The sequence below is a fragment of the Lepidochelys kempii genome, chromosome 2, assembly GCF_965140285.1.
Source record: "Lepidochelys kempii isolate rLepKem1 chromosome 2, rLepKem1.hap1, whole genome shotgun sequence".
NCBI lineage: Eukaryota > Metazoa > Chordata > Testudines > Cheloniidae > Lepidochelys > Lepidochelys kempii.
In genome coordinates this window covers 226,371,754-226,398,399 of record NC_136381.1, presented here as the reverse complement: position 1 = coordinate 226,398,399, position 26,646 = coordinate 226,371,754, and the positions used below count along the sequence as shown (strand labels likewise).

At 42.2% G+C, this 26,646-nt stretch overlaps 1 protein-coding gene across 3 annotated transcripts in view; it reads left to right on the top strand.

Annotated features, from left to right (window-relative positions):
• Positions 1–26,646, top strand: part of CDK14 (cyclin dependent kinase 14) — a 495,570-nt gene that overhangs the window by 135,985 nt on the left and 332,939 nt on the right. For all 3 annotated transcript variants that reach the window (XM_073334004.2, XM_073334007.2, XM_073334006.2), the window contains one exon: positions 21,613–21,707. In XM_073334004.2, the coding sequence (XP_073190105.1) occupies positions 21,613–21,707 (95 nt within the window). The remainder of the gene's footprint in view (positions 1–21,612; positions 21,708–26,646) is intronic.

Genomic DNA, 26,646 nt, shown 5'->3' with positions numbered 1-26,646 from the left:
CTTGATTGAAAGTGGGAAAGGAGCCACTGGCATCCACACAGGGAAATCCCCAGCAAACTCCAACCCAGCTAGCCAGACACTGCTATGCCGCCTTTTGAGTGTGTCTGTCTGTCTCTCTCTGGGGCAAGAAAGGGTGGTGGTGGTGGGAGGTGGTAAAAAGGGAGGCTGAGCTGAATTCTCAAATATTTCCCACCTCTCAGTAGATCCAGGATAGTTTCTCCTCTGGTTTGCGTCCACTCAACTTATATGTAATTTGGGAAAATTCTGATGCGTGTTTGGCTGTCTTGTTGCCCAATGCATGTCTGCATGGTTAGATTCCCTAGGAGATGACAGGCTGTGGTTTTGAGTAACATGAGTTGATACAGGTTTTTTGGTCTTGTTTTCTTCTAGGCTTCGTGTTCTGTCGCAGATACCCATCATCATTTCCTCTACTACTTATTCCTTGTATTTTTAGTCAAAGAATCACTACCAGATTCCTCATTGTCAAATTATACCTTGCTGGGTCTGTAAATACTTCTGGCATATAGATTACACCCATCTGAGTTGGCATTTCAGTTATGAGAAGCACACTGCCAAGTTTGTTATGCCCTCTAGGTCATAATCGCTATAATTTTGTTTCAGTTCTAGTTATCTCTCTCTTTTTTGGTAAGCCTCCATTTATGTACGGATTCTTTAATAGATGAGTAATATCTTCATCTTTTGTTTAATAAAATTTCCACTTTCTGCCCTGGTTAGTATTTTGAAAATGCATGTCAAATTATTTTGCATTAGGCAAAAATTGTCATTTTGCCTCTTTCCTACCATAGCTTAAAGCCTGCCTATGCCTTCACTTCTGTAGCACTCATCAAAACAACTGTGTGTCATTCTCTGATCATTTAATTCCAGTCTCCTATCAGTTCACATTCTAGAATATAGAGGTAACCCAAAAGATAACAAACATTCTCAAGGTTTAACCACACCACTTCTTTAGAGGACATCATTAGAATATTCTAGGACTTTAGCCTCTAGTTCAATCAGTCGCAATAGCTGAAACAGCTGTAGGGCAGCTTTGTGTTGCTGGGTGAAGAGCAAATGGAGAATAATTGCTCAGCAGGTGGGATATTCTCAATGTACACACTGCAACTTCTGTTATTGTTGTTGAGAGATAGTACACAGAGGATTTTGTGAAATCTGGGATTGTATGTTCCTGGGCAAAGTTTCTGCCATTCAGAAATGAAATGATTTGCTGTTAAGCAACTTGCATCATTTAAATTAATGTTGCACCTCTCCATAGCTGTATAGAAGTTCTAGGTTGTTAATTAGTTCTGTAGCATAAAGTGAGAAGTTGTTGCATGAATTGTTTTTTGTTTGCTTACATGTTTAGACTTTAAAATCATCTGACAGATGTGAACTCATTATGTAAAACTATGACCTAGTATTTTGGTTAATTCTTCAAATGTTGAGTATTTATACACAGTAGCTGGGAGCTTGCTTTTGTGTTCTGGGAAGCACACTGCAGATCCTGTGTAGACATACTGTTACCTAGATTAGAGGTCCCTGCATGCAGTTACAGAATTATTTATTGGGAAAGAAACTGAATCTTGTTGTTGAATAAAATTCCTAGTGGAAGAGATTGATGCTCTTTGATAAACACAGATAATTCAGACAGGCATCAGGAATTCTAATTTTCTGCTACTCCTTTGGACATGACAAATCTGCATGTTAAAATTATGCGTGTAGCCAGCTAGGTAACTTCATTGCCCAACAGCTCAGGACAACCCAAAACATTAATACGGACCAAACATAAAGAGACACTATCAACTTGAAATGAAGGTAGTCTGTTTCAGAAAATGAATTCAAAGTAGTCCGATCGTGCACCTTTCCCAGAGTGCCATTGCTAATTTCTTTGGTTTTACAGTCAAATGCTTTTTAAAATATGGTGTTCTTTCCCCTGTAACAACTGGGTGAAAGTGTCATACAAATAATGTAAAAACTATATGGGAGAAACAATGAAAACCATTAAGCACAAAGAACAAATTGGAGGGAAAAGAAGGGTTTTATTTTTTCTCTAATTGTTCAGTTATTGTAATATTAGGTGCTAATTGGAACTATAGAGACAACATTTTCATAGAGAGAGGTGTGATTTTTCAAGTTGGTACTGTCCCTTTAATTATTCCAGTAACCTGGACAAGCTGGTGAGGTACACATACAAATCTTGGCTGCAGTGAGTGACTGGTGTATCTGACCTGATGCTGAAAATAAGAGTTCTCCTGCCTCAGGTTTCATATAACCACCACTGAATAGCAGAAGAAGGCAGACCTGTCAGGCAAGTTGTGGTATTCTGCTAAGTTTCTTTGGCTCCATTCAGACTGTCATGTTCACGTACTGTATTTTGGAGCACAGGCACATAGCTGATTCTCAGTGCACACCCCTGCCCAAATCGGAGTATGGAATACAACTGCCATTCACTGATACTTTCTTAGGACCTGAGGCACAATTTCAGATTGTTCACGCTGGTCAGTTGAAGCATCCAGGATTGTAAAATGAAGTTCAGATCAGCAGTCTTGGGGACATACAATATAGTGCAATGTTTAATTTATATAATCTTGCTTTAAAAAGAAAATTTGAGTCCTATTTTATTGTTTGACAGCCAAATTTGGGTTCCAGGCTATTTTTCGGACAAGTGACTTTATGGTAGGATAGGAAAAAATAACTGAGGTGTTATTTACTTGATAGATATTAGGGCTCTCAAGTGATTAAAAAAATTAATCGTGCGATTAATCGTGCTGTTAATAATAGAACACTATTCATATAAATATTTTTGGATGTTTTCCACATTTTCAAGTATATTGATTTCAGTTACAACACAGAATACAAAGTATGCAGTACTTACTTTATATTTATTTTTTATTATAAATATTTGCACTGTAAAAATAAAAAATAGTATTTTTCAGTTCACTTAATACAAGTACTGTAGTGCAATCTATTTATCATGAAAGTTGAACTTACAAATGTAGAATTACTTGCAAAAAATAAAACAATATAAAATTTCAGAGTCTGCAAGTCCACTCAGTTCTACTTCTTGTTCAGCCAATTGCTCAGACAAACAAGTTTGTTTATGTTTGCAGGCGATAATGCTGCTTGCTTCTTATTTACAATGTTACCTTAAAGTGTGAACAGTTGCTTGTATGGCACTGTTGTAGCTGGCGTTGCAAGACATTTACGTGCCAGATGTACTGAAGATTCATATGTCCCTTCGTGCTTTATCCACCATCTCAGAGGACATGTGTCCATGCTGATGCTGGGTTCTGCTCAATAAGATCCAAAGCAGTGCAGACCGAAACATGTTCATTTTCATCATCTGAGTCAGATGCCACCAGCAGAAGGTTGATTTTTTTTTTGGTGGTTTAGGTTCTATAGTTTCTGCATAGGAGTGTTGCTCTTTTAAGACTTCTGAAAGCATGCTCCACACCTCGTCCCTCTCAGATTTTGGAAGGCACTTCAGATTCTTAAATCTTGGGTTGAGTGCTGTAGCTATCTTTAGAAATCTCACATTGGTACCTTCTTTGCGTTTTGTCAAATCTGCAGTGAAAGTGTTCTTAAAATGAACAACATACTGGGACATCATCCAAAACCCCTATAACGTGAAATATAGGGCAGAATACAGGTAAAACAGAGGAGGAGACATAGAATTCTCCCCCAAGGAGTTCAGACACAAATTTAATTAACACATTTATTTTCTTAGAGTCATCAGCATGGAAGCATGTCCTCTGGAATGGTGGCCAACGCATGAAGGGGCATATGAATGTTTAGCATGTAAATACCTTGCAATGCCGGCTACAAAAGTGCCATGTGAATGTCTGTTCTCACTTTCAGGTGATGTAAATAAAAAGCAGGCAGCATTATCTCACAAAAATGTAAACAAACTTGTTTGTCTTAGTGATTGGCTGAACAAGAAGTAGGACTTAGTAGACTTGTAGGCTCTAAAGTTTTACATTGTTCTGTTTTTGAGTGCAGTTATGTAACAAAAAAAAATCTACATTTGTAAGTTGCGTTTTTCACGATAAAGAGATTGCAGTACGATACTTGTATGAGGTGAGTTGAAAAATACTATTTTTATCATTTTTAGAGTGCAAATATTTGTAATAAAAATAATATAAAGTGAGTAGTGTACACTTTGTATTCTGTGTTGTAATTGAAATAAATATATTTGAAAATGTAGAAAAACATCCAAAATATTTAATAAATTGCAATTGGTTTTCTATTGTTTAACAGTGTGATTAAAGCTGAGATTAATTGGGATTAATTTTTTAATCATGATTAATTTTTTTGAATTAATCGCATGAGTTAACTGTGAGTAATCGACAGCACAAAGAGATATTTAAGTGTTATTCATGTTGCACTAGCTGGTGACTTCTTTAGGTTTACCTAATCACTTTTTCTTTACAAGGGCAACCTGTAATGTCTGTGTCATTGATCTATTAATTACAATGCATTTCCAAACTGTAGGCATATCTGTTTGTGTGCGGTGGTGTAGTAGCCATGTTAATCCCAAGATATTAGAGACAAGGTGAGTGAGGTAATGTGTAAGAGCTTGAGCTCTGTATAAACTTGAAAGCTCGTCTCTCTCACCAACAGCAGTTGGTCCAGTAAAAGTCCAGTATTACCTCATCACCTTGTCTCTGCATACCTAGTTCACAGATTAAATAACACTTATTTTGATACATTTGGTATTAAAAAAAATACAAATTTTCTGTCACCTTGTTGTTAATGGAAAGGATTTTAATTATAGTACTTTATTTATTCATATCAAGTTAAGTTGGATAAACAATGTGTTATGACCCCCTGGAGAGTGTAGGGAGTGGTAGCGTGCAGCTCCATTGGCCCTCAGCAGCCTCACTCCCTCTGGGAAGCCTTGGCATCGGAATTGCAGTCCCCCTCTTACTGCTTCTGCCCTGTCCGCAGGCAGGCTTGTGGGACTGCAGCCAGGAAAGGCATGTCCCAGCACTTTTTTCCCTGACTGCTGCCTCACAAACCTAACTTCCGCTTGTTAGCAATTGCTGGATAATAGCAACTTTTTGCTGGCAACCGAGGGGCTGCTAATAAGCAGAATGTACTGTATTTAAAATGTTTAAGACTTTTTCTGAATGTGGAAATCTCTTCTATGTGGGCAGTTTTCCATTTCATATTTCAGTCTGATTATGTGATTTCGTTATAAAAATAAATAAATGTAAAACTCATGAATGTAGAGCTGTGGTTAGTAAGGGCCAGTGGCTTGGCTCAAGCTGTTTGGAGCAAGGAACCTTCAGCTGTGTCTTGGCTGATGATCCTAAATGCATCTTTAACCCTTTCCTACTTCTCCCATTCAGGTGGGTGTGGAGCACCTTTGTGGTCTCTCCATCCCATCAGTCCATCCTTCCTGGTATCCAACTGTGGTGGCTAGGGAGCTTCTGAGTTTTGTGTGGGAGATATCCCTTCCTGGCTGAATGTGAAACTTGGCCTGGATGGTAGTTCTGAAATGAGACATGGTGAGATGGTATGGTTTTTGATCCAAAGATTTTCCTACATACCTTTCAGTATTTGGGAAAGGAGAGGAAAAGAAAACCCTACAAAGACTGCCCGACTCCCTTGCAGGAGCTGAGCAGCAAGTATTCCTTGACCTTAATAGCCATGAATTTGTACACATCTATTGGAACATGGATGGGGATATGCCTAGGAGAACTTGGGGGTGGGGGTGGGGTTGGAAAGCTCATTGGCAACTGCAGTTTGGGCACCGGATTCTCTTTGTACCCCTCATACACTGAGCCCAACTGTCCCCAAGACTGGTCAGCTCAGAGCACAGGAGGTTTATAGATTTGGACAGATTTACATGTCACTTACTGCCTCATAGCCAGCTTTGTTTCAGGTTTGATCCTAAGCTATTTAACTCTAGCATGTAATAGGAACTGTTCTCTCTACAAATGTGTACCTCCCGAGAGTCTGTGTAGGGTTTGGTAATGAAAGCTTTACCAGCATCTCATTGGAAGATATTCTCTCCTACGATAGGGAATAGACCCTGAGTTGTTGTAAAGGACTATCTATTGACTTATCCTTTACTTTCAGTTTTTCCTTACAATGAATTTAGTATATAGCAAAACAGATGGATCTTCATTTTGGATTTTAAATAATTTACAATGGAACTGTGAACATAATATTTTTCCCTTGAGGATAATTTCATTTTGAAGTTTAATATTCTGTTAAAAAAATCTATTTAAAACTTTAGGCTCAGGAGTGTGATGGTAAAGTGTGACATTCACAAGCTGTTTTGCAGTTATGAAAAATGCATGAGAACGTAACCCACACAGCTTGTATAAGAATAGTCAAGTGGCTCTAGATGTAATTTTCCATTAAAGCTGTCTTTACCAAATAATCCACTGATTCTTGAGAATTTCTAAAAGGTGGTGTTCACAAGTGAATATAATGCCCAGTCACTCTACAGGATCCCAGATTAAACCTGCTAAATACCCTATAATGTATGTAAATGAAGTGGTCATTTGAAATTAGTTACAGTGACCCTGCCAACACTCTTTTAAAAAAGATTCTCCCACCTCCCACACATATTTTTTTTGAATTTGTGTTTTCTGATTCCCTCCCATGAGCCTGAAATGCCAATTTCTTCCACTGTCATTTCCCCCCATTTGGCATACTCTTTCCTATCCCCTTGTTAATAGGATTCCTGTGCTCCATTGATCTGAAGGGGACTTACTTCATGTTGTCATAAATCCATTTAATCAAACTTTTTTTTTTTTCATATTAAGGGCCTTTGTCATTGAGTGGCTTTACTTTTTGGCCTCCAATTTGTGCTTTCTGCCGTCTCCAAGCATAGGGTGAGTGTACTAGTATGCTTTGAACAGGAAGAAGACCCATGTTTTTCACTATTTGGGTGATTTATAAGGTGACTCTTCAGATTAATTAGTCTCTCCAAGTAATGGGAGAAAGACTTGGTCTGGGCAGCCCATACAAGTCAAATTTTTGTCAAGCCATATAGCTTCAGGAGGAATCTCTGTTGTCCCTTGTCCCCTGAATTAAGTCATTGCTTTTGCACCCAAATACTAATCCTCTTAGAATACAAGAAGACTGAAGTCCCATCATTTGCCAGTGGAGAGGGAGAAAGAGGTCCAAATGCAGGTTTGAGATGGTGAGGATTCTTCTGTCTCCACCTGCTCCATATTAGTCTCAGAGACCTTGGTTCTCTCATCCATTTTGAAACAATGAGCAGTCCTCCTTGAATGAGAATTCATTTTCCAGTGGCCAGTTCTTCATCCTAACAGTACCAAAAGTTTTCTGACCACTTGGTACCTGAAAGATTGAATCTGCAAACACAGGGACATGCTGACTCACTGCACTAGATGCTTGTTAAATATAGGAATGATTCCATAGCTAGAAATAACAGAAAAATATGGAAAATATTTTTTTAGCTAGTGTAATGCTTGGAACATTGATCCTGACACTTGAAGGAAAGCTGTCTGAATTCCTGTTTGATGGCTTCAATTCATTTCTCAAATTAAGCGATCCCAAAATTTAGGTGGCTGCTCTGTGAGCCCTCAGCATCACTGGGAAACAGTGCATCTTGTCATCTCTTCCTTGTATTTCCTGTTTCCTTCTAGCTGCCTCAAAAGTCAGAATTCCTTAGTTTAGAGCACCCATCCCTGTGTAGAATCTGTGTTGTTTTGCTTTTGAACCTTTTCAGTACATATCTTTGAACTTTCTGGAGCAGGGGTGGCCAACCTGTGACTCTAGAGCCAAATGCGGCTCTTCAGAAGTTAATATGCGGCTCCTTGTATAGGCACCTACTCTGGGGCTGGAGCTACAGGTGCCAGCTTTCCAATGTGCCGGTGGGTGCTCACTGCTCAACCCTTGGCTCTGCCAAAGGCCCTGCCTCTACTCCACCCCTTCCTGCCCCGCTCCCCACCCGCCCCGAGCCTGCAGTGCCCTCGCTCCTCCCCCTTCCCCCCAGAGCCTCCTGTATGCCATGAAACAGCTGATCGGGAGGTGCGGGGTGGGGGAGCTGATGGGGGCCTGCTGACATTTTACTGTGGCTCTTTGGCAATGTACATTGGTAAATTTTGGCTCCTTCTCGGGCTCAGGTTGGCCACCCCTGTTCTGGAGGGTCAAATATGCCTGTGCCATTACTATTAGTGTCTGTATAGTAACTGATTTGGAGCCCTTTCAATACAAGAAACTTGTCCTCCAATTTTATCTTGATAAGTGGTTCATTTTCCTTTTTGTCTTCTCTCAGTTCCTCTCCTTACTCTTCTTTTGTTCGAAAACCTGTGATTAGCAAGGAGCTCCTCCTCCACAACTACGACTTGAAAGAACCAAAAATGACTTTTTACACAGAACAGTCTCTTCTTGGAAGTTAGATGCTCTTTTCTATTGTCTGAATGCTTTATTTCCCTTTTTGGCCTCCTTAAAGTCAATGCTGCTTTGTTGAGTGCTTGCTCATGTCCTTCCATACTAGGTGTGTGCGTGCCGTGTGTACGGTTGCTGGAGATTTTTCCCTCAGCGGTATCAGTAGGACTGGTCCTAGGCCTTCTGGAGCCCCATGCGTGTTCGCCAGTATAAGGGGCACCGCCAGCTCTACGCCCTTTCAGTTCCTTCTTATCACCCATGACAGTTTCCTGGAATGATCCTGTTTGCTTTTATAAGGCTTCTTTCCCAGTGGTTTGGACTCTTTTATCTTGCATTGAATAGTTATTGTAGTTAGTGTATATAGTTCTAAGTTACTGTATATAATAGCATGAATAGTTGTCCCTGTCATCAAGGGACTTTAGCCCCAGGGGCTGGGTTCCCAGGCTTTAAGCTGATGTTAGTAAGTGACCCTACTCTGGCTGACTAAAGTGCCTTGAGGAAACTCTTGTTAAAGAGAAGTGCCAGATCTGCAGAGGCTTCAGACCACACACTCAAAAAGATAGAGACATTTGTCTGAAGGCCTTAGTCATGAAGGCAGCCCTCAGACCAGTCTCTTAGCTGAGCCACTCCGAATTGGCACCAAGCATTTAGGTTTTTCTGTGAAGCGCTCCACAGGCACCATGCTCTTTCTGGAACCGTTCTTCACCCCCAATACTGAGGAAGAAGTGTAGGAAACAGCACACTGAGAGAGGGCACTCTCTCCGGTGCTGAAGAGGGACAAGCGGGGAGTGGCATTGAGACCTGGGCTGGGCCACTCATAGAATCATAGACTTTAAGGTCAGAAGGGACCATTATGATCATCTAGTCTGACCTTTTGCACAACACAGGCCACAGAATCTCACCCACCCACTCCTGTAACAAACCCCTAACCTATGTCTGAGCTACTGAAGTCCTCAAATCGTGGTTTAAAGACTTCAAGGTGCAGAGAATCCTCCAGCAAGTGACCAGTGCCCCACACTGCAGAGGAAGGCAAAAAACCCCCAGGGCCTCTGCCAATCTGCCCTGGAGGAAAATTCCTTCCCAACCCCGAATATGGCGATCAGCTAAACCCTGAGCATGTGGGCAAGACTCACCAACCAGACACCCAGGAAAGAACTCTCTGTAGTAACTCAGATCCCACCCCATCTAACATCCCATCACAGGCCATTGGGCCTATTTACTGCTAAGAGTCAAAGATCAATTAATTGCCAAAATTAGGCTATCCCATCATATCATCCCTTCCATAAACTTATCAAGCTTAGTCTTGAAGCCAGATATGTCTTTTTGCCCCCACTGCTCCCCTTGGAAAGCTGTTCCAGAACTTTGTTCCTCTGATTGGTTAGAAACCTTCGTCTAATTTCAAGTCTAAACTTCCTGATGGCCAGTTTATATTCATTGTTCTTGTGTCCACATTGGTACTGAGCTTAAATAATTCCTCTCCCTCCCTGGCATTTATCCCTCTGATATGTTTATAGAGAGCAATCATATCTCCCCTCAGCCTTCTTTTGGTTAGGCTAAACAAGCTAAACCCTTTAAGTCTCCTTTCATAAGACAGGTTTTCCATTCCTCGGATCATCCTAGTAGCCCTTCTCTGTACCTGTTCCAGTTTGAATTAATCTTTCTTAAACATGGGAGACACAATATGGGAGACACACTATTCCAGATGAAGTCTCACCAGTGCCTTGTATAACGGTACTAACACCTCCTTATTTCTACTAGAAATACCTCACCTGATGCATCCCAAGACTGCATTTGCTTTTTTCACAGCCATATCACATTGGTGGCTCATAGTCATCCTGTGATCAACCAATACTCCGAGGTCCTTCTCCTCCTCTGTTACTTCCAAGCTTATAACAAAAATTCTTTTTATTAATCCCTAAATGGATGACCTCGAACTTTTCACTATTAAATTTCATCCTATTACTATTACTCCAGTTTATAAGGTCATCCAGATCTTCCTGTATGATATCCCGGTCCTTCTCTGTATTGGCAGTACCTCCCAGCTTTGTGTTCTCCACAAACTTTATTAGCACATTCCCACTTTTTTTGTCAAGGTCAGTATTAAAAAGATTGGTCCCAAAACCGATCCCTGAGGAATTCCACTGGTAACCTCCTCCAGCCTAACAGTTCACCTTTCAGTATGACCCCCTGTAGTCTTCCCTTTAACCAATTCCTTATCCACCTTTCAATTTTCATGTTGATTCCCATCTTTTCCAATTTAGCTAATAATTCCTCATGTGGAACAGTATCAAATGCCTTACTGAAATCGAGGTAAATTAGATCTACTGCATTTCCTTTGTCTAAAAAATTGGTTACCTTCTCAAAGAAGGGGATCGGGTTGGTTTGGCACGAACTACCTTTTGTAAAACCATGTTGTATTTTGTCCCAATTACCACTGATCTCAATGTCCTTAACTACTTTCTCTTTCAAAATTTTTTCCAAGACCTTGCATGCTACCGATGTCAAACTAACAGGCCTGTAGTTACCCGGATCGCTTTTTTTTCCTTTCTTACAAATAGGAACTATGTTAGCAATTCTCCAGTCATAGGGTACAACCCCTGAGTTTAGAGATTCATTAAAAATTCTTGCTAATGGGCTCACAATTTCATGTGCCAATTCCTTTAATATTCTTGGATGAAGATTATCTGGGCCCCCCGATTTAGTCCCATTAAGCAGTTGAAGTTTGGCTTTTACCTCGGATGTGGTAATATCTACCTCCATATCCTCATTTCCATTTGTCATCCTACCATTATCCCTAAGCTCCTCATTAAAGACTGAGGCAAAGTATTTGTTTCGATATTGGGCCATGCCTAAATTATCCTTGACCTCCACTCCATCCTCAGTGTTTAGCGGTCCCACTTCTTCTTTCTTCATTTTTTTCTTATTTATCTGGCTACGGAACCTTTTACTATTGGTTTTAATTCCCTTTGCAAAGTCCAACTCTACATGGCTTTTAGCCTTTCTCACTTTATCCCTGCATGTTTTGACCTCAATAAGGTAGCTTTCTTTGCTAATCCCTCCCATCTTCCACTCCTTGTTGGCTTTCTACTTTTTCTTAATCACCTCTCTGAGATGCTTGCTCATCCAGCGTGGTCTACAACTCCTGCCTATGAATTTTTTTCCGCTTTCTTGGGATGAAGGCTTCTGATAGTTTCTGCAATGTTGAGTTTAAGTAATTCCAGACCTTCTCCGCCTTTAGATCCACAAGTTCTTCAGTCCAATCCACTTCCCTAACTAATTTCCTTAATTTTTTAAAGTTAGCCCTTTTGAACTCAAAAACCCTAGTCGCAGATCTGTTTTTGTTTATCCTTCCATTTAGTTTGAACTGAATAGGCTCATGATCGCTCAAACCAATGTTGTCCCCTACAACCATTTCTTCTCTAAGGTCTTCACTACTCACCAAAACCAAATCTAAAATGGCATCCCTTCTTGTTGGTTCAGCAACTATTTGGTGAAGGAATCCATCAACTATTGCATCCAGGAATATCTGAGCCCTATTATTATTACTAGCACTTGTCCTCCAGTCTATGTCTGGGAAGTTAGTCTTCCATGATCACACAATTCCCATTAGTATTTACTTCATTGAAAACATTAAAGAGGTCTCTATCCTTATCCAAATCGGATCCTGGCAGTCTATAGCACACCCCAAGCACTATCCCAAGGGAGGCTCTGGTAGCTTTCTTCCCCTGTGTGATTTTTGCCCAGATGGACTCTGTTTTATCCATTCCATCACTTGCTGTTTCTTTACATTCTACCTCATCATTGATATACAATGCTACTCCACCACCTTTGCCTTTATTTATCTCTTTCCTAAACAGGGCATACCCTTCAATACCCGTACTCCAGTCATGACGACTATCCCACCATGTTTCTGTTTTCCCTATAATATCCGGTTTCACTTCCTGCACCAGTAGCTCTAGTTCCTCCATTTTGTTACGTGGGCTCCTCGCATTGGTGTACAAACCTCTTAATTTTTTCTGTTTTGCTTCGCTCACGTTCTTTACCCGATTAAGCATGGACATTCTACCGTCTATTAGACTGGTATCCACACTGCCCTTCCTCCTTATGTCCATTCAGCTACCCGCAGCTGTATCCTTTCTTACTTCGTTTTCTTTCCTCTCAATGCTAAAATCCGGCGTGGAGATTACCTGGACATCTCCCAACCGACTCCCGCAAATTCCTAGTTTAAAGGTCTCTTAATCAGTTGTGCCAGCCTCCATCCTAGAAGTCTATTTCCCTCCCTACGCAGATGAAGTCCATCCCGAGAGAACTGTCCTCTGTCCATGAATGCCTCCCAGTGGCCATACATCCCAAAGCCCTCCTTATAGCATCACTGTCTGCGCTATCTGTTGATCGTCATAATCTTGTCACACCTTCGTTGCCCTTCTCTAGGAACAGGCAGAATCCCACTGAAGATCACCTGAGCCTCAATTTTCTTAAGTATCTTCCCCAGCCTGGCATAGTCTCCCTTGATATGTTCCAGCGAGAATCTAGCCATATCATTTGTTCCCACATGAAGGATAATCAATGGATTCTTTCCCGCTCCTGTTAGGATCCTCTTCAGCCTCAGGTCCACATCCCATATCTTAGCACCAGGCAGACAGCACACCCTTCTGTTCTCTGAATCAGCTCTGGTTACAGGCCTGTCTCTTCTTCTCAATAAGGTGTCCCCAATCATGTAGACCTGCCTTTTCCTGGTGATGTTGCGATTCTCCAGTCTATCCCCTTTTCCCTCTGGCTGCAAGTCCTCTCGATTCCTATTGTTCCTTGCAATTCCCTGCAATCCATCCCATATCCTTCTGGGGCTCATATTTGGTAGTGTATTCTCCATTGAGCGTTATCGTCCCCTCTTCCCATAGGACTAGCTGCTCTTCTCTTCTTCCTTGCCTTCTCACCTTCAGTGCCTGCTGTGCCCTGTCTTCATTTTCCAACTCCGCAAACCTGTTCCTGAGCTCTATTTCTCCTTCACTAGCCCATCTTTTCCTCTGCCTGATTCTCTTAGTCACATGCTTCCACTGTCTATTTTCTTCACCCAGCAGTCTCACCTCAGAGTTCTTTGGTCCTGCTTCCATCTGCAAGTCTGAGCTTCTCCCTTCAGCCTTCTCATGTCTTTGCTCCATCATCTGCTTGAACCCCCTTCTAAACTCAGCCAGAGTTTCCACCTGCATCTCCAATCCTCAGATCTTTATTCCATCAGCTCTATCAGGTGGCACTTCATGCAGACGAAACTCTTTTCAGGTACCCCCTCCAGGATCATGTACATGCCGCAGCTTCCACATCCAGTCATCTTCACTGCTTGGGTCACTTCCACTGCTGCCTCTGTATCTGTCATAGCCTTCCCACCAAAGTCCTGTTAGTCTGGGAATAACAAATGAAAGCAAAACACCACCTCCCACAACAACCCCCCCCAACCCCCAACGAGCACCAGAACACCACATACTCCCTTCGCTAGCCTGTCTGTTCCTCTGCCTGGCTCTTTTAGTCTTTCCCCCCAAACTCCCCTTGCAAACTCCCACTCAAACTTCCCATTTACAGCTGTTTGCTGGCTCCTGTGCTGCTGCAGCTGTCTGTGATTCTATGATTCTATGACAATAGACTGCAGGGAAGACCAGGATGGAGAGATTGTTTGGCCACTAAGGTCACTGTTAGCTCTGGTGGCTCTGCCTAGAGCACCACGTCCAGTCCAGGATCCACCTCTGACTCCTGGGAGCGGTCATGGGACCTCGTGCCTGTGGGCCCCTTAAACTCCGGCTGCAAAGGACCTGATGTCCCTCCTGATCCCACGACCCTTCAAGGCCCCCTGCTAACCAAAGCGACGGGATAGAAGGGATCAAGGGGCGGTGAGCTCCATTGCAGCACCGTGGCACTGTTCAGGGGAAAAGCCTCCATGGTCCCGATGTAGTGATCTCCGGCCCATCAGTGGTTACCATTTCCCCGGCACTGCCTGGAGGTGGAAGCGGATACTGCGTTGCCATAGTCTTCGAGGGAAGAATCCTATTCGGAGTCTGAAAAAAAAATCCTTCTTTCCACCAAAGTCATATTGGTGCCCAGCCCATGCATTGGACTTCGGTACTGGCCCCTTGGCTGCCACATGGCCACCAGGCCACTGGCTAATGCAGTGGCATTGTTGGAACCCATGGGGGTTTCTCCCAGTACAGGGCGCCCCTTCCCACCGCTCACACTCGGTGGTGTCCGAGAGGTGAGTCACTGTTTCTTCCCATATGGCGCTGGACCCTGACTCTGGTACCAATGTCTGAGAAATGGCCCCAATGGATGTGGTTCAGGTTGAGGAAGAGGAGGCAGCCCCCCCTCCAGTGCAGGCTTCTTCCTCGTCATCCCCGGATGAGGTGGTTGCAGGCCCTAGTAACCTACTACTGCCAGATGACTTCAGGGCCCATCAAGAGCTCCTGAAAAGGGTCACTGCAAACTTGGGGCTGGAAGTCGGGGAGCTAAAGGAGTCTTCACCCAGCCTAGTTGACATACTGGCTGTAGCAGCTCCCTCCAGAAGAGAGGTTTGTAGTGGATGAACACTACTGCCAATGCACAGCACTTCCCTTTGGCCTGCTGGCAGCCCATGGCTCTTCATTAAGTGTATGGCGGTGGTAGCAGCCTTCTTCAGACGTTGAGGTGTCCATATCTACTTGTAGCTCGACGGCTGGCTGATCAAAGGCCACTGGCAGGCTCAGGTCCAGTACAGCATCAGTACAGTACAGGCCACCTTTCAGGTTCTGGGACTGTTGATAAATGAGCATAAGTCAACTTTGGTCCCGGTTCAGAGAATAGAGTTCTTTGGGGCAGTGCTTGACTTGACCCAGACCAAGGCCTACTTACTAGAGGCCAGATTCCGAGCTACGTTGGACCTGATCTCCAAGGTCACGACCCACCCACTAACAACCGCTCGGGTTTGCCTCAAACTGTTGGGTCAGATGGCAGTATGTAACTATGTGGTGCAGTACGCAAGGCTATACCTCAGACCCCTACAAATGTCGCTAGCGTCAGTCTACTCCCTGAGCAGACACAACTTAAACTCAATACTCACGATTCTGCTGGCAGTCCTCGCTTTGCTGACTTGGTGGAGCGACCCAGGTTCCTTAATGAAAGGAGTACCCTTTGCTGCCCTGCATCTGTTCGTAACCTTAGTTTTGGATGCATCAGACCTGGATTAGAGAGCCCACCTCAACAATCTCAGGGCCTCTGGTCCCAGGAGGAACGTTCCCTGCATATAAATGTTAAGGAACACAGAGCAGTATGTTTGGCTTGCAGGTGTCCCTTCCCAGGTCTCAGGCAAGGTGGTGCGTGTCTTGATGGACAACATTGCATCAGTGAATTACTTCAACAAGTAGGGAGGGGCTCAATCTTCAGCCCTGTGCCAGGGAACTTCTGCTTGAAACATGCCATTCACCTGGAAGCATCACATTTTCCCCGAGCCCAAAACACATTAGTGGATTGCCTCAGCAGGTCCTTTGCCTCTCACCGTGAGTGGTCTCTTCATCCGGAGGTCATCAGTGTCATCTTCCAGAAGTGGGGGCCTCCCCAGGTGGACCTGTTCGCCACAGACAGAACAGGAAATACCATCAGTTCTATTCACTGAACGGGCACAGCTGGGGCTCCCTCTTCGATGCCTTCCTCCTCTCCTGGGCAGACTGCCTACTATACGTCTTCCCACTGATCCTTTTGGTTCACAAGTTCCTCCTAAAAATCAGGCGGGACAAGGTGAAGGTTATTCCTGATAACTCCACATGGTCTCTTCAGCATTGGTTCAGTATGCTTCTGGATCTTTCAGTGGCAGCTCTACCCATGCTTGTATCCCACTCAGACTTGATTTCACAAGACCATAGCCAGTTGCTTCATTCGAACCTTACATCCCTGCACCTGATGGCATGATTGCTGCATGGCTGAACCCTGAAAAGCAGCCCTATTCGGAACAAGTCTGGCAAGTCCTGATAGGTAGCAGAAAACCTTCCACCAGGGCTACTTTCATGGCCAAACTGAATCTCTCTCCATCCCGGTCTTCCCTGCAGTCTGTCTTGAACTATCTGCTCCACCTAAAGCATCGAGATCCGTCTCTCTCCTCTATTAAGGTCCACTTGGCAGCTACCTCAACCTTCCTCTCTCCAGTGCAGGGCAGATCAGTGTTCTCCCACAAGATGGTCAGATTTTTCAAGGGCCTGGAAAGACTCTACCCTCAGGTTTGTGATCCGATTCTGCCATGGACTTAAACCTAGTGCTGTCGAGGCTCAGGGGGCCATCTTTTGAGCTGTTAGCATCTTGCCCCATACTGCTTCTCTTGGAAGGTTGCCTTCCTGATGGTAGTCACCTCGGCCAGAAGGGTCTCAGAGATCAAAGCCCTGACATCAGAACCCCCCTTATACTGTGTTATTGAAGGACGAAGTCCAGCTGCACTCCCCTCCGGCCTTCCTACCAAAGGTGGTTTCGCAATTCCAAACAACCAACACATTTTTTTTCTTCCTGTCTTCTTTCCGAAACCTAACAAGACTGCTGGGGAATGTCGGTTCCATGCTTTGGATGTTAGGTGGGCCCTCGCCTTCTATGTTGAGAAGACTAAGCCCTTCCAGTAGTCTATACAACGCTTTGTAGAAGTAGCAGAAATGACGAGAGGGCTGCCTGTGTCATCCCAAAGAATCTCGTCCTGCATAACTGCATGTATCTGGGCTTGCTACGACCAGGTGAAGGTTCTGCCTCCAGCCATCTTGACCACTTATTCCATGAGAGCCCAAGCTTCGTCGGCAGCGTTCCTCACACTAGTACCAATCCAGGACATCTGCAGGGCTGCAACATGGTCATTGATTCATACCTTTACACTATGTCCAGCAAGCCTGTGATGATGCCAGTCTTGGGAGAGCGGTGTTGCAGTCAGCACATCCATGAACTCTGCACCCACCTCCTGGAGTACTGCTTGAGAGTCACCTAGAATGGAATGGACATGAGCAAGCACTTGAAGAAGAAAAACCAGTTACCTACCTTTTGTAACTTGTTTTTTAAGATGTGTTGCTCCTGTCCATTACATGACCCACCCTCCTTACCCCTCTGTTGGAGTTGCCAGCAAGAAGGAACTGAGAGGGTGCGGAGCCGGTGGCACCCCTTATGCTGGCACTACAGCCAGTCCTCTGGATATCACTGAGAGAAAAATCTCCAGCATCTGTGCACGTGGCACACACATACCTAGCATGGAATGGACCTGAGCAACATATCTTGAACAGCAGGAAGGCTAGTAACCGTTTTTTCCCCTATGGGTCAAGCTTATATTTAAAAGGAAACTTTTCTTTTCTCAAAAAACTATATCCACAAGTCATCTGCACATCATTGACCACATCTCTTGCTACCTCCTGAGCAAAGAGAAATCAAGTGTCATATTCAGGGGCTTGAGTAGCTGCCATCTAGATAAAATTATCTTCCAGATAATGAAAGATCTCTTTTAAAACCTCTGCTTTTATTATCACATACCTAAGTCATAGGTTCTGTTAATAATTTTTTTAAATGTGAACAGAAAAGTGACTTCAGGCTAAATTCAGCCATCATATTAACATCATGTGTTTTTTGTAGTACTGTAATTTATGCTTGGGAGGGATTGAAATCAGCCTCCACACATATGTTCAAAATCACTTATATTCTGTCGTCATCCAAAAGGCTTGTAGTTTCTTATCTGCATGTTCTCTGTTTTGTGACAGCTGATTTATCAAAAGAAACATGGTTTTGAACAAAAAAGAAAAATAATTTTTAAACATTTGAAAGCTGTGGATTGAATAAACTGTTCTAAGGTCTTCAGTTTTTTTATATACTGTACTATTAACTTTAAAAATGGTGGTGTTTGCTGTAACAATCAAAGGCTAATTTAAAATAGATGGGAATGAGTGGCCTTTCCTGTATTTTATAGAAAGATCTATAGCTATGGATTTTGCTCTGTAAAGTATTTCAGAAATAGACATATGAAACTGGATGTACTGAAAGGAGGAAAAAAAACCCAATGCAATTTTGTGTATGCAGTAATGTATTTAAATATAAACATTTGGGATTTCAGAGTTTACATGGCATTTCAGATGATTTAGACTCCAAATTTATAACTTATAACAAAATTTTACAAAATTTAATATTAATAGAGATTGTTTCAATTCTTTAGAAGATCAACCTCTGCAGCCTTTTCAACCCAGACATTGCAATACAAGGCTATTGACTAAGAACCAGAAAATTAAACTGACTAGTATACTGTATTTTCTAAGATGAGTGAAATGTAGAAAGGTACCATGTGAAATTGTGAAATGTAAATTAGTGTCAATTTTATTTTCACGTTTAATAATCAAAATTATTAACTGCTAGCATCAGCAATTGGTGAATTTTTTCAAAGATTAATTGTCATGTGGTGTGCATTCTCAATATCACTTTTCAAAGTTTTTTGTGGTCTCTGAAATATCTTGCAGATTAGTTTGCAAGTTTCATGCTAAAGTATCATAGCAGCAGCCTCTGTTAATTTGTGCTTTTGAAAGATAATACAGGGAGTAACCGAACAAATTAAAGGGCCAGTTTTTAAAGATATATAGGTATCTAAAGATGCAGATAGCAGCTTTTGAAAATACCATTAAGCACCAATATGCCTCTTTAGGTGCCTGAACACCTGGCCTACAACATCCTACACTGTATTGCGGGGAGACACACCAGTAGGGTCTGACACTGCCTGGACTGTGTACACTTTGATTCCACCTTTGGAAGTGGCAAGGATCTCATTGGGTTCTGGATCAACAAGTTATCCCACCCAGTGGTCCAGCTAGATCAGAAAGCCAAGCTGGACCACTGGGTGGGATAACTTGTGGATCCAGAATCCAATGCAGAGCCTTGTGCCACTTCAGGAGGACTGAAAGGACACCCTTTTTGCTAGATCAGAGGGCCAACCTGGGGTACTGAGGCATCACGGTCTGCAAAGGGGAGAAGAGCTGCCAGGTCTTTCTGCTGGGTCTGGACAGATGGTGACTGAATAGTTTTCTTGTTGCTTTGGGGCTGTTCTCACTCAGCATGACCAGGCACTGGACCAACTGGGAGTTGTGACTGCATAGTAAGAGAGACAAGGCCCATCCTGCTTCTATGAAGCTGGAGTTTGTAGCACAACAGCTGCTGATGCATGTGGCAGAGGTACCCATCAGGCAGAGGCAGTCAACACAGGCACCTCTCCTGCATAGTCAGTAGTGAGCTCTTCCTATGGCCATCATACTGGTCCTGCCCAATGCAAGCTCTTCTCATCCTCTGCCTACTCTCAGTGGGGATGCAGCAGGCTTCCAAGCGGGGAGTGAATCAAATAGCTATGATTTTAAACCAATATTTTTGACGGCTGGAATAAGGGGAAGTGAGTCTGTGGTTGAGGGAATAATTATTTGATTTTTATGGTAATGGATTACCTATCAGAACCCTGAAGCAATAGCGATTCTTAAGACCTCTACGTTATGGCAACTGGCGGTATTATAAAACAAACAAAAACAAAAAAACAAAACAAAACAAAAATCCCAAAACAACGGAACAAGTAAGTCTCAACATGAAAATAGGCAAACTACATATAAGAAAAGTAAAACACAGTAAACCAGCTTCATCATATCCGAATAACATGGAAATCTAGTGATGGAGGAGCCTCAAAGGTGGGTGGTTGGTTTTTTTTGATAGTTTTGCAAACCTACTATATTGTGGACTACTTTCTCCTTGCCCTCAAACAAATACACATCCATACCTGTTGGTAATGGCTCACTTGGAAGCAAGCTGATAGCAGACAAACCTTGTCTGATGGATCCTTCTCCTTCTAGTGATTACATTTTCATTTAATTTAGGTTTTTGGTCCTTAATTTTTGTGTTTTTAGTTTTTCCCCCTCCCTATTCTCCTCTTCCACTGGTGGAAAATGGGGGAAGGGGAGAGAATAGTTTAAACATAATCTCACTTTCTCTCTCTTTTTTTCTTCTTCTTCTCCTTTTGCACTGGAAAAATATAAGAGGGAGGAACCCAGAATGAATCCGTGACTGAAAATCAAAAATTGAAAATTTCTGCAAAAACAGAGTGGTTTTCTTTGACCAGAAATATTTATACCACTTTGCACCCTCATGTATGCCATAACTTTCTCTCTCTCTCTCTCTCCATATATACATGTATACTTTCACATATGTATCAGAGATTCATGTCTACAAAGTGACACAGTTATGTACGTAATTGTTTTCATAGACTATTGTACTGAAATAATGAAGATTGCGAGAAACATTGTTTGGTATTCTCCTGCTGAGTAGGCTCTGTTTAACAAAATGAAGATAAATGGTGCAATTTTACAAGACAGAGCCCTCTGCATAATTTTCCTTATTTTCAGCACTTCCAAATTAATCATTTTAGAGTATATTTTTAAAGGTGCAGTATGAACTTCTACTCTTCACAGCTCTAGTTATTGTCAGTTTTGTTAGGTTTGTGTAAAAGCTTAGGGCAGATTCCTTAGGGCTCTTGCTAAAGCCAGTGGGGGCTATGTCTGATTGCACTAACTGAAAATCTGACCTTTTGCTTTTTCACTGAACAAAGTACCGTAGTTAACTTGATTCAGTTATAGAAACCCAGGCAGCAGTCATTAAGAATAAAGATGATAAAAAGCCATACTGCATACACACACCATTAAAAGGCATGCTTTGGTTGTGTATGCAAACCAAAGAATTTTAGGATCAATTCAGAAGTGAAATTCACTCTTACGGGGCCCATTCCATAAGATATTTAGATCTTCTGGGAGGTGCTCAGTGCCCTAAGTGCCACTGACAGTATTTTTTACATGTTTTCATCTAAGCAGGCCTATGTGATTACCTTGCCCATTTTATAGAGAAGATTAGAATCTTGAATTACATTTATTAAAACAGATTGGTTGGTTTAGTTGGAAATGATCCACCTCTGCATATAAAGTTTTCTATGCCAAAAATGAAACACAAGCCTCCTTTTGATGGCTCCACTGATACAAGAATATGGTTGAAATAGGTAACCACCATCTGGAGTGTTGAATGATGTTTATTTGAGCAGCCTATTAAACATTCTACATTAGTTCTGCTGGATTCTTGCAGCCAATATTAAAAAAATTCAGACATAATCCCATCCGTTTCGGTAATGTTGTTTAGTCTTTCATGGTTGAATCAAAGCAGTTAATTTTGGTGTTAATGCTGAAAGTTCCATCCTTTATTTTTATTTAGCCTACAAGCCCCAAGTTTGGAAAAGCAGACTCTTACGAAAAACTGGAAAAATTAGGGGAAGGATCATATGCTACAGTGTACAAAGGGAAAAGCAAGTAAGTGGGTTTATTATTATTATTAAATATGGGGAAAGGGTTGGCAAACATTTTATATACATGGGCTATGATCCTGCAATTGGATGCAGAATCGATGCATTCATGTGCAATGCCATTGTCTTCAGTGCTAATCTACAGGTCCTCTTGCACTGATCAGAGTGAAGGATTGTAACGTAAGATATTATAGTACCTCTGTGCTAGGACATTTTAATATAGCTCTGCATTGTTATTTTCTTAAATAGGATCTCAGAATCTTGTACACTTCATTATATCGGTCAATGAGTTCCTCCTTCAGTATTTTCTCAATATACACATGAAAAATCAATCCTTCCAAGTATTTCAGCTTGTTAGTTAAGACCATTTAGAAAACCTTCTATCGATAGTGATGTCTTCTGAGTTGCTTAGAACAATGATAAACAAATATTGTAGTTTTATTTTTTGTTGTTGTTCTATAGTTTTTTGGGGCTGAGGTAGCATAATGTGACCTAACATAATTTTGCACTGTTGTCAGTTCATTCACAAAAGCAGATATATTATGATATAGAAACCCACCCTCAAAAATCAAGGTAATATTTACACAGGTGATATTTACCCAGGTAATATTTACCCATTTATTTTTACCCAATTTACCCAATATTTACCAGTGCATGGTATTTGCAGCAATAGCTGAGGAAAAGAATCCTCTTGGGACAGTAACTTTGCTTTGATTGTGAATAATGCTAAAAGCATGTTGAATTTAACCACTATTACCACATACATTATTATTTGTTCCAGTTCACTTTTTGTCAGGGATCGTATCTTACCCTGAAGTAGTGCTTTAACTTATTATAGTATGTATACATGAATTTTTCATAATACTACTAATAAAGCAGCTCCTTGAAGGGGCCTGGTACACTTGTGCATCTCTGAGAAGAACCTTATTCCAATGTGTCATAGAGAGAGGACACTTTGGGCTTGTCTATATAGAGCACTGAAGGTGTAATGTGCACTGAAGGTGTGATTTCTCAAGTGTACCAACTAAAACAGCTAAATTAATGCACTCTAGGGAACTTTTAGATCATTTCAACAGGGTCTACATGGATCAGTGTAGCATGCAACAGGCTGGTGTGCTTCAGAAATCGCACCCCGCTAGTGAGCATTGCTACTCTGTGCTATCAAGCCCCAGTGTTTCCCATCAGAGAGGAGCCTCAGTTTCGTTTAGTTCAGATGACAGAATGACTACTGAAAGGAAGAAGATAGCAGATATGTTAACATTGTATGCCTAATTTAATGGAACATGTAGTACTGCAAATAGTGCAAAATTAATCGTGCAGTGAATAGATAAATTTTTTTGCAGAGAATCAAAATGAGGCTGATGTTATCTCTCAATAGCTTTTAGACTAACAGGAACAAAAACTTTTGACTGGCTTGAGTAGCAAAGAATTATTTCTAAACATAAAATAAGTATGCACTTACTAAGTATATTCCTTGTGACGTAATCGCTAAGAGGAGACCCAGCTTTTTCTTCCCTATCAGGCAGTAGAAATTTTGCTGTTTATCCATTAAGTATTAGAATCCTGTCACAGTCTAAAGAAATAACAAAAGATCTAAATTTCATTCAAGGAAGTGCAGTTACTGTTTAATTACATGCCTTAATAAATACCAGACATATTATCAGTAAATAGAATAAACTTACTTTTCTCTTGGGATTCTAGTAATATAGGAAACCACATAAGTTTCAGCCTTGTGGCTTATCACCCAAAATACCCAGTAAAATCATAGCCTTAAAATGAGTGTCTGGCTATAATTATATCCTACAAATTGATTTCCAGTTAATCTGAACTAAAGAAACATATTTGCCGGACATGTTCCCTTAAATCCATATAGGTGATCTGAAATTAATTTAAAAAATCTTATTCATTCAGTGATAAGCTGTGAATGTGTTTATAAACTCAGATTGGTTAGAAATATTCTGTTTGTTTGTAATGGAGTGGACCTGTAGATTTGTTAGAAATACTTTTTAATTTTAATGGGGGCTGTATTGGACTTTTAACAAATCTTCATGGCTTCTCCATTGTAATCAACAGCAAATTAGTAATAGATTTGAATTACAGAATCAGTATCATGAATTTTAAACTGTACTTGTTAATAATAGGGCTGTCGATTAATTGCAGTTAACTCATGTGATTAACTCAAAAAAATTAATCATGATTAAAAAAATTCATTGCGATTAAAAAAAATAATCACAGTTTAAACAATAGAATACCAATTGAAATGAAATATTTTGGATATTTTTCTACATTTTCAAATATATTTATTTAAATTACAATATAGAATACAAAGTGTACAGTACTCACTTTATATTATTTTTACTACAGATATTCGCACTGTTAAAATGATAAACACCGTAGTGCAGATATGCTAAACATTTGTATATCCCTTCATGCTTCAGCCATCATTCCAGAGGACATGCTTCCATGCTGATGACGCTTGTTAAAAAAAATGTGTTAATTACATTTTTGACTGAACTCCTTGGGGGAGAATTGTAGGTCTCCTGCTCATTTTTTACCCGCATTCTGCTATATATATCATGTTATATCAGTCTCGGATGATGACCCAGCACATGTTGTTGGTTTTAAGAACACTTTCACTGTGGATTTGGCAAAACGCAAAGAAGGTACCAATGTGAGATTTCTAAAGATAGCTACAGCACTTGACCCAAGATTTAAGAATCTGAAGTATGTTCCAAAATCTGAGAGGGACAAGGTGTGGAGCATGTTTTCAGAAGTCTTAAAAGAGCAACATTCTGATGTGGAAACCACCAAAAAAAAAAAAAGAAAATCAACCTTCTGCTGGTGACATCTGACTCGGATGATGAAAGTGAACATGCATTGGTCTGCACTGCTTTGGTTTGTTGTTGAGCAGTACCCATCATCAGCATGGGTGCATGTCCCTTGGAATGGTGGTTGAAGCATGAAAGGACATATGAATCTTTAGCGCGTCTGGCATGTAAATAGCTTGTGACGCCGGCTACAACAGTGCCATGCGAACGCCTCTTCTCACTTTCAGGTGACATTGTAAACAAGAAGCGGGCAGCATTATCTCCTGCAAGTGTAAACAAACTTGTTTGTGCTTTTCCTTATGTTCCAGTTCTAGTCTCTTGCTAGAGGACAATCCATAATGATTCCTGCTCCAGTAACTTGGTGCTCTATGGATTGAACAACAAATTGACATAGTGATATATGCACATCCCACTTATACACCCCTAATTCAAGTTTGTTCCATTCCATGGTTTAAAAAAAGCAGTGCTGTAGCTCGTGGACCTTTTAAAATCTGTGAAGAATCCGCTTCCCATCTGTTTCATTTCAAAATCCAGTGGTGTTCCATTAGAAGTGAAGCCTGCTTACTTTTTCATCTGTGTATCATGTCGCACTGTTTCACACATGCACATAAAAGGTGTTGGGGATCCTGTCCCAGTGCCAATTTAAATTTCTGTATGGGGATGTAAAGTGAATCTGTTCATGCCTATTTGAGAGATGAACTTTTTAAAGCTCCAGTTCAAGAAAAAGGACTAGATAAGTTCATGGAGGATAGGTCAATAGGGCCATACCAATTTCATGGCTGTGAAAAACATGTCACGGACCGTGAAATAAGACCTTCCCCGTGAAATCTGATCTCCGTAATCTCAGCCGGGCTGGGATGAGACAGGACTTATCCTTTCCCTGCACAGCTGTTATGGGGAGAGATCAGACCCTCCCCCACAGGCAGCACAGAAGTGAGTGTGTACCACCCTGTGCTGCAGCAGCCCCAGAGGTGGGCTCTGGACTGCTTCCCCAGTGGCTCTTGCCGGAGCTTGGGACACTCTAGTTCCGGGGCTTCCGCCCCTGCCCACACACAACTCCTGCCAGGGCTCGGGGTGCCTGGGCTCTGGGCCTACTGTTCCCTCTCCCACCTGGCTTATGCCTGGCCTGCTGCTTCGCCCCCATGGCTCCTGCCAGGGCTGGGAGGTGCCCAGGCTCCTGCCGGGGCTTGGGTCTTCCACCCCCTGCAGCTCCTGCCTGGACTCTGGGCATTCGAGCTTGGGGCTGCTGCTGGGATTGCGGGGGCCTGGACTCCAGCCGGGACTCAGGGCTTCTACCCCCTTGTGGCTCAGAGACCTGGGCTCAGAGACTGGGGCTGCCAGCCCCTGGAGCTCCTGCCCAGTCTCAGGGGGGCCTGGCTTGGGGCTGCTGGCCCTTCCTCTCCACCCCTATGGCTCCAGCCAGGGATCCGGGCTTCCACCCTGTGACTCCTGCCATGGCTGGGGCACCCATTTTTCAAATTGTCCGAGGCCCCAGCCCTGATTAGCAGCTAAGAGCCCCTGGTTGTGGCACTCCAAGCAGCACTGGGGAGATCGGACCTACCTCCAGTTGCAGGAAACTCCGCAGCTGGGCTCTGAAGGCAGCATAGAAGTGAGTATGGCAATCCTACAACCCCCTTACAAGAGCTTTAGGACCCCACCCCCATGATCCCCTTTTGGATCAGAGTCCCCATGGTTACTACACCATGACATTTCAGATATAAACATCTGAAATCGTGCAGTTGACTAATTTTAAGACCCTGTGGCCGTGAAATTGATCAAAGTGAACCATGAATTTGGTAGGACCCTAGCTATTAGCCAAGATGGTCAAGGATACAACCCCACACTTTTGTGGCAACCCTATACCTCTGACTGCCAGAAATCTGGAGGGGAAGATGGGTGGATCATTTCAGCTGCTGTGTTCTGTACACTTCCCCTGAAGCTCTGATACTGGTTACTGTTTGAGGCAGGGTACTGGGGTAGATGGGCCATTGGTCTGACCCAGTTTGTCAGTTTTTTGGTTACCCAAAGACCAATGGAGCACATCTGGTTCAAGATACTGAAACTTGAGTGGCTGGTATAAAAGGAGGTTATTAATATAATAGGCATCACAGAAACTTG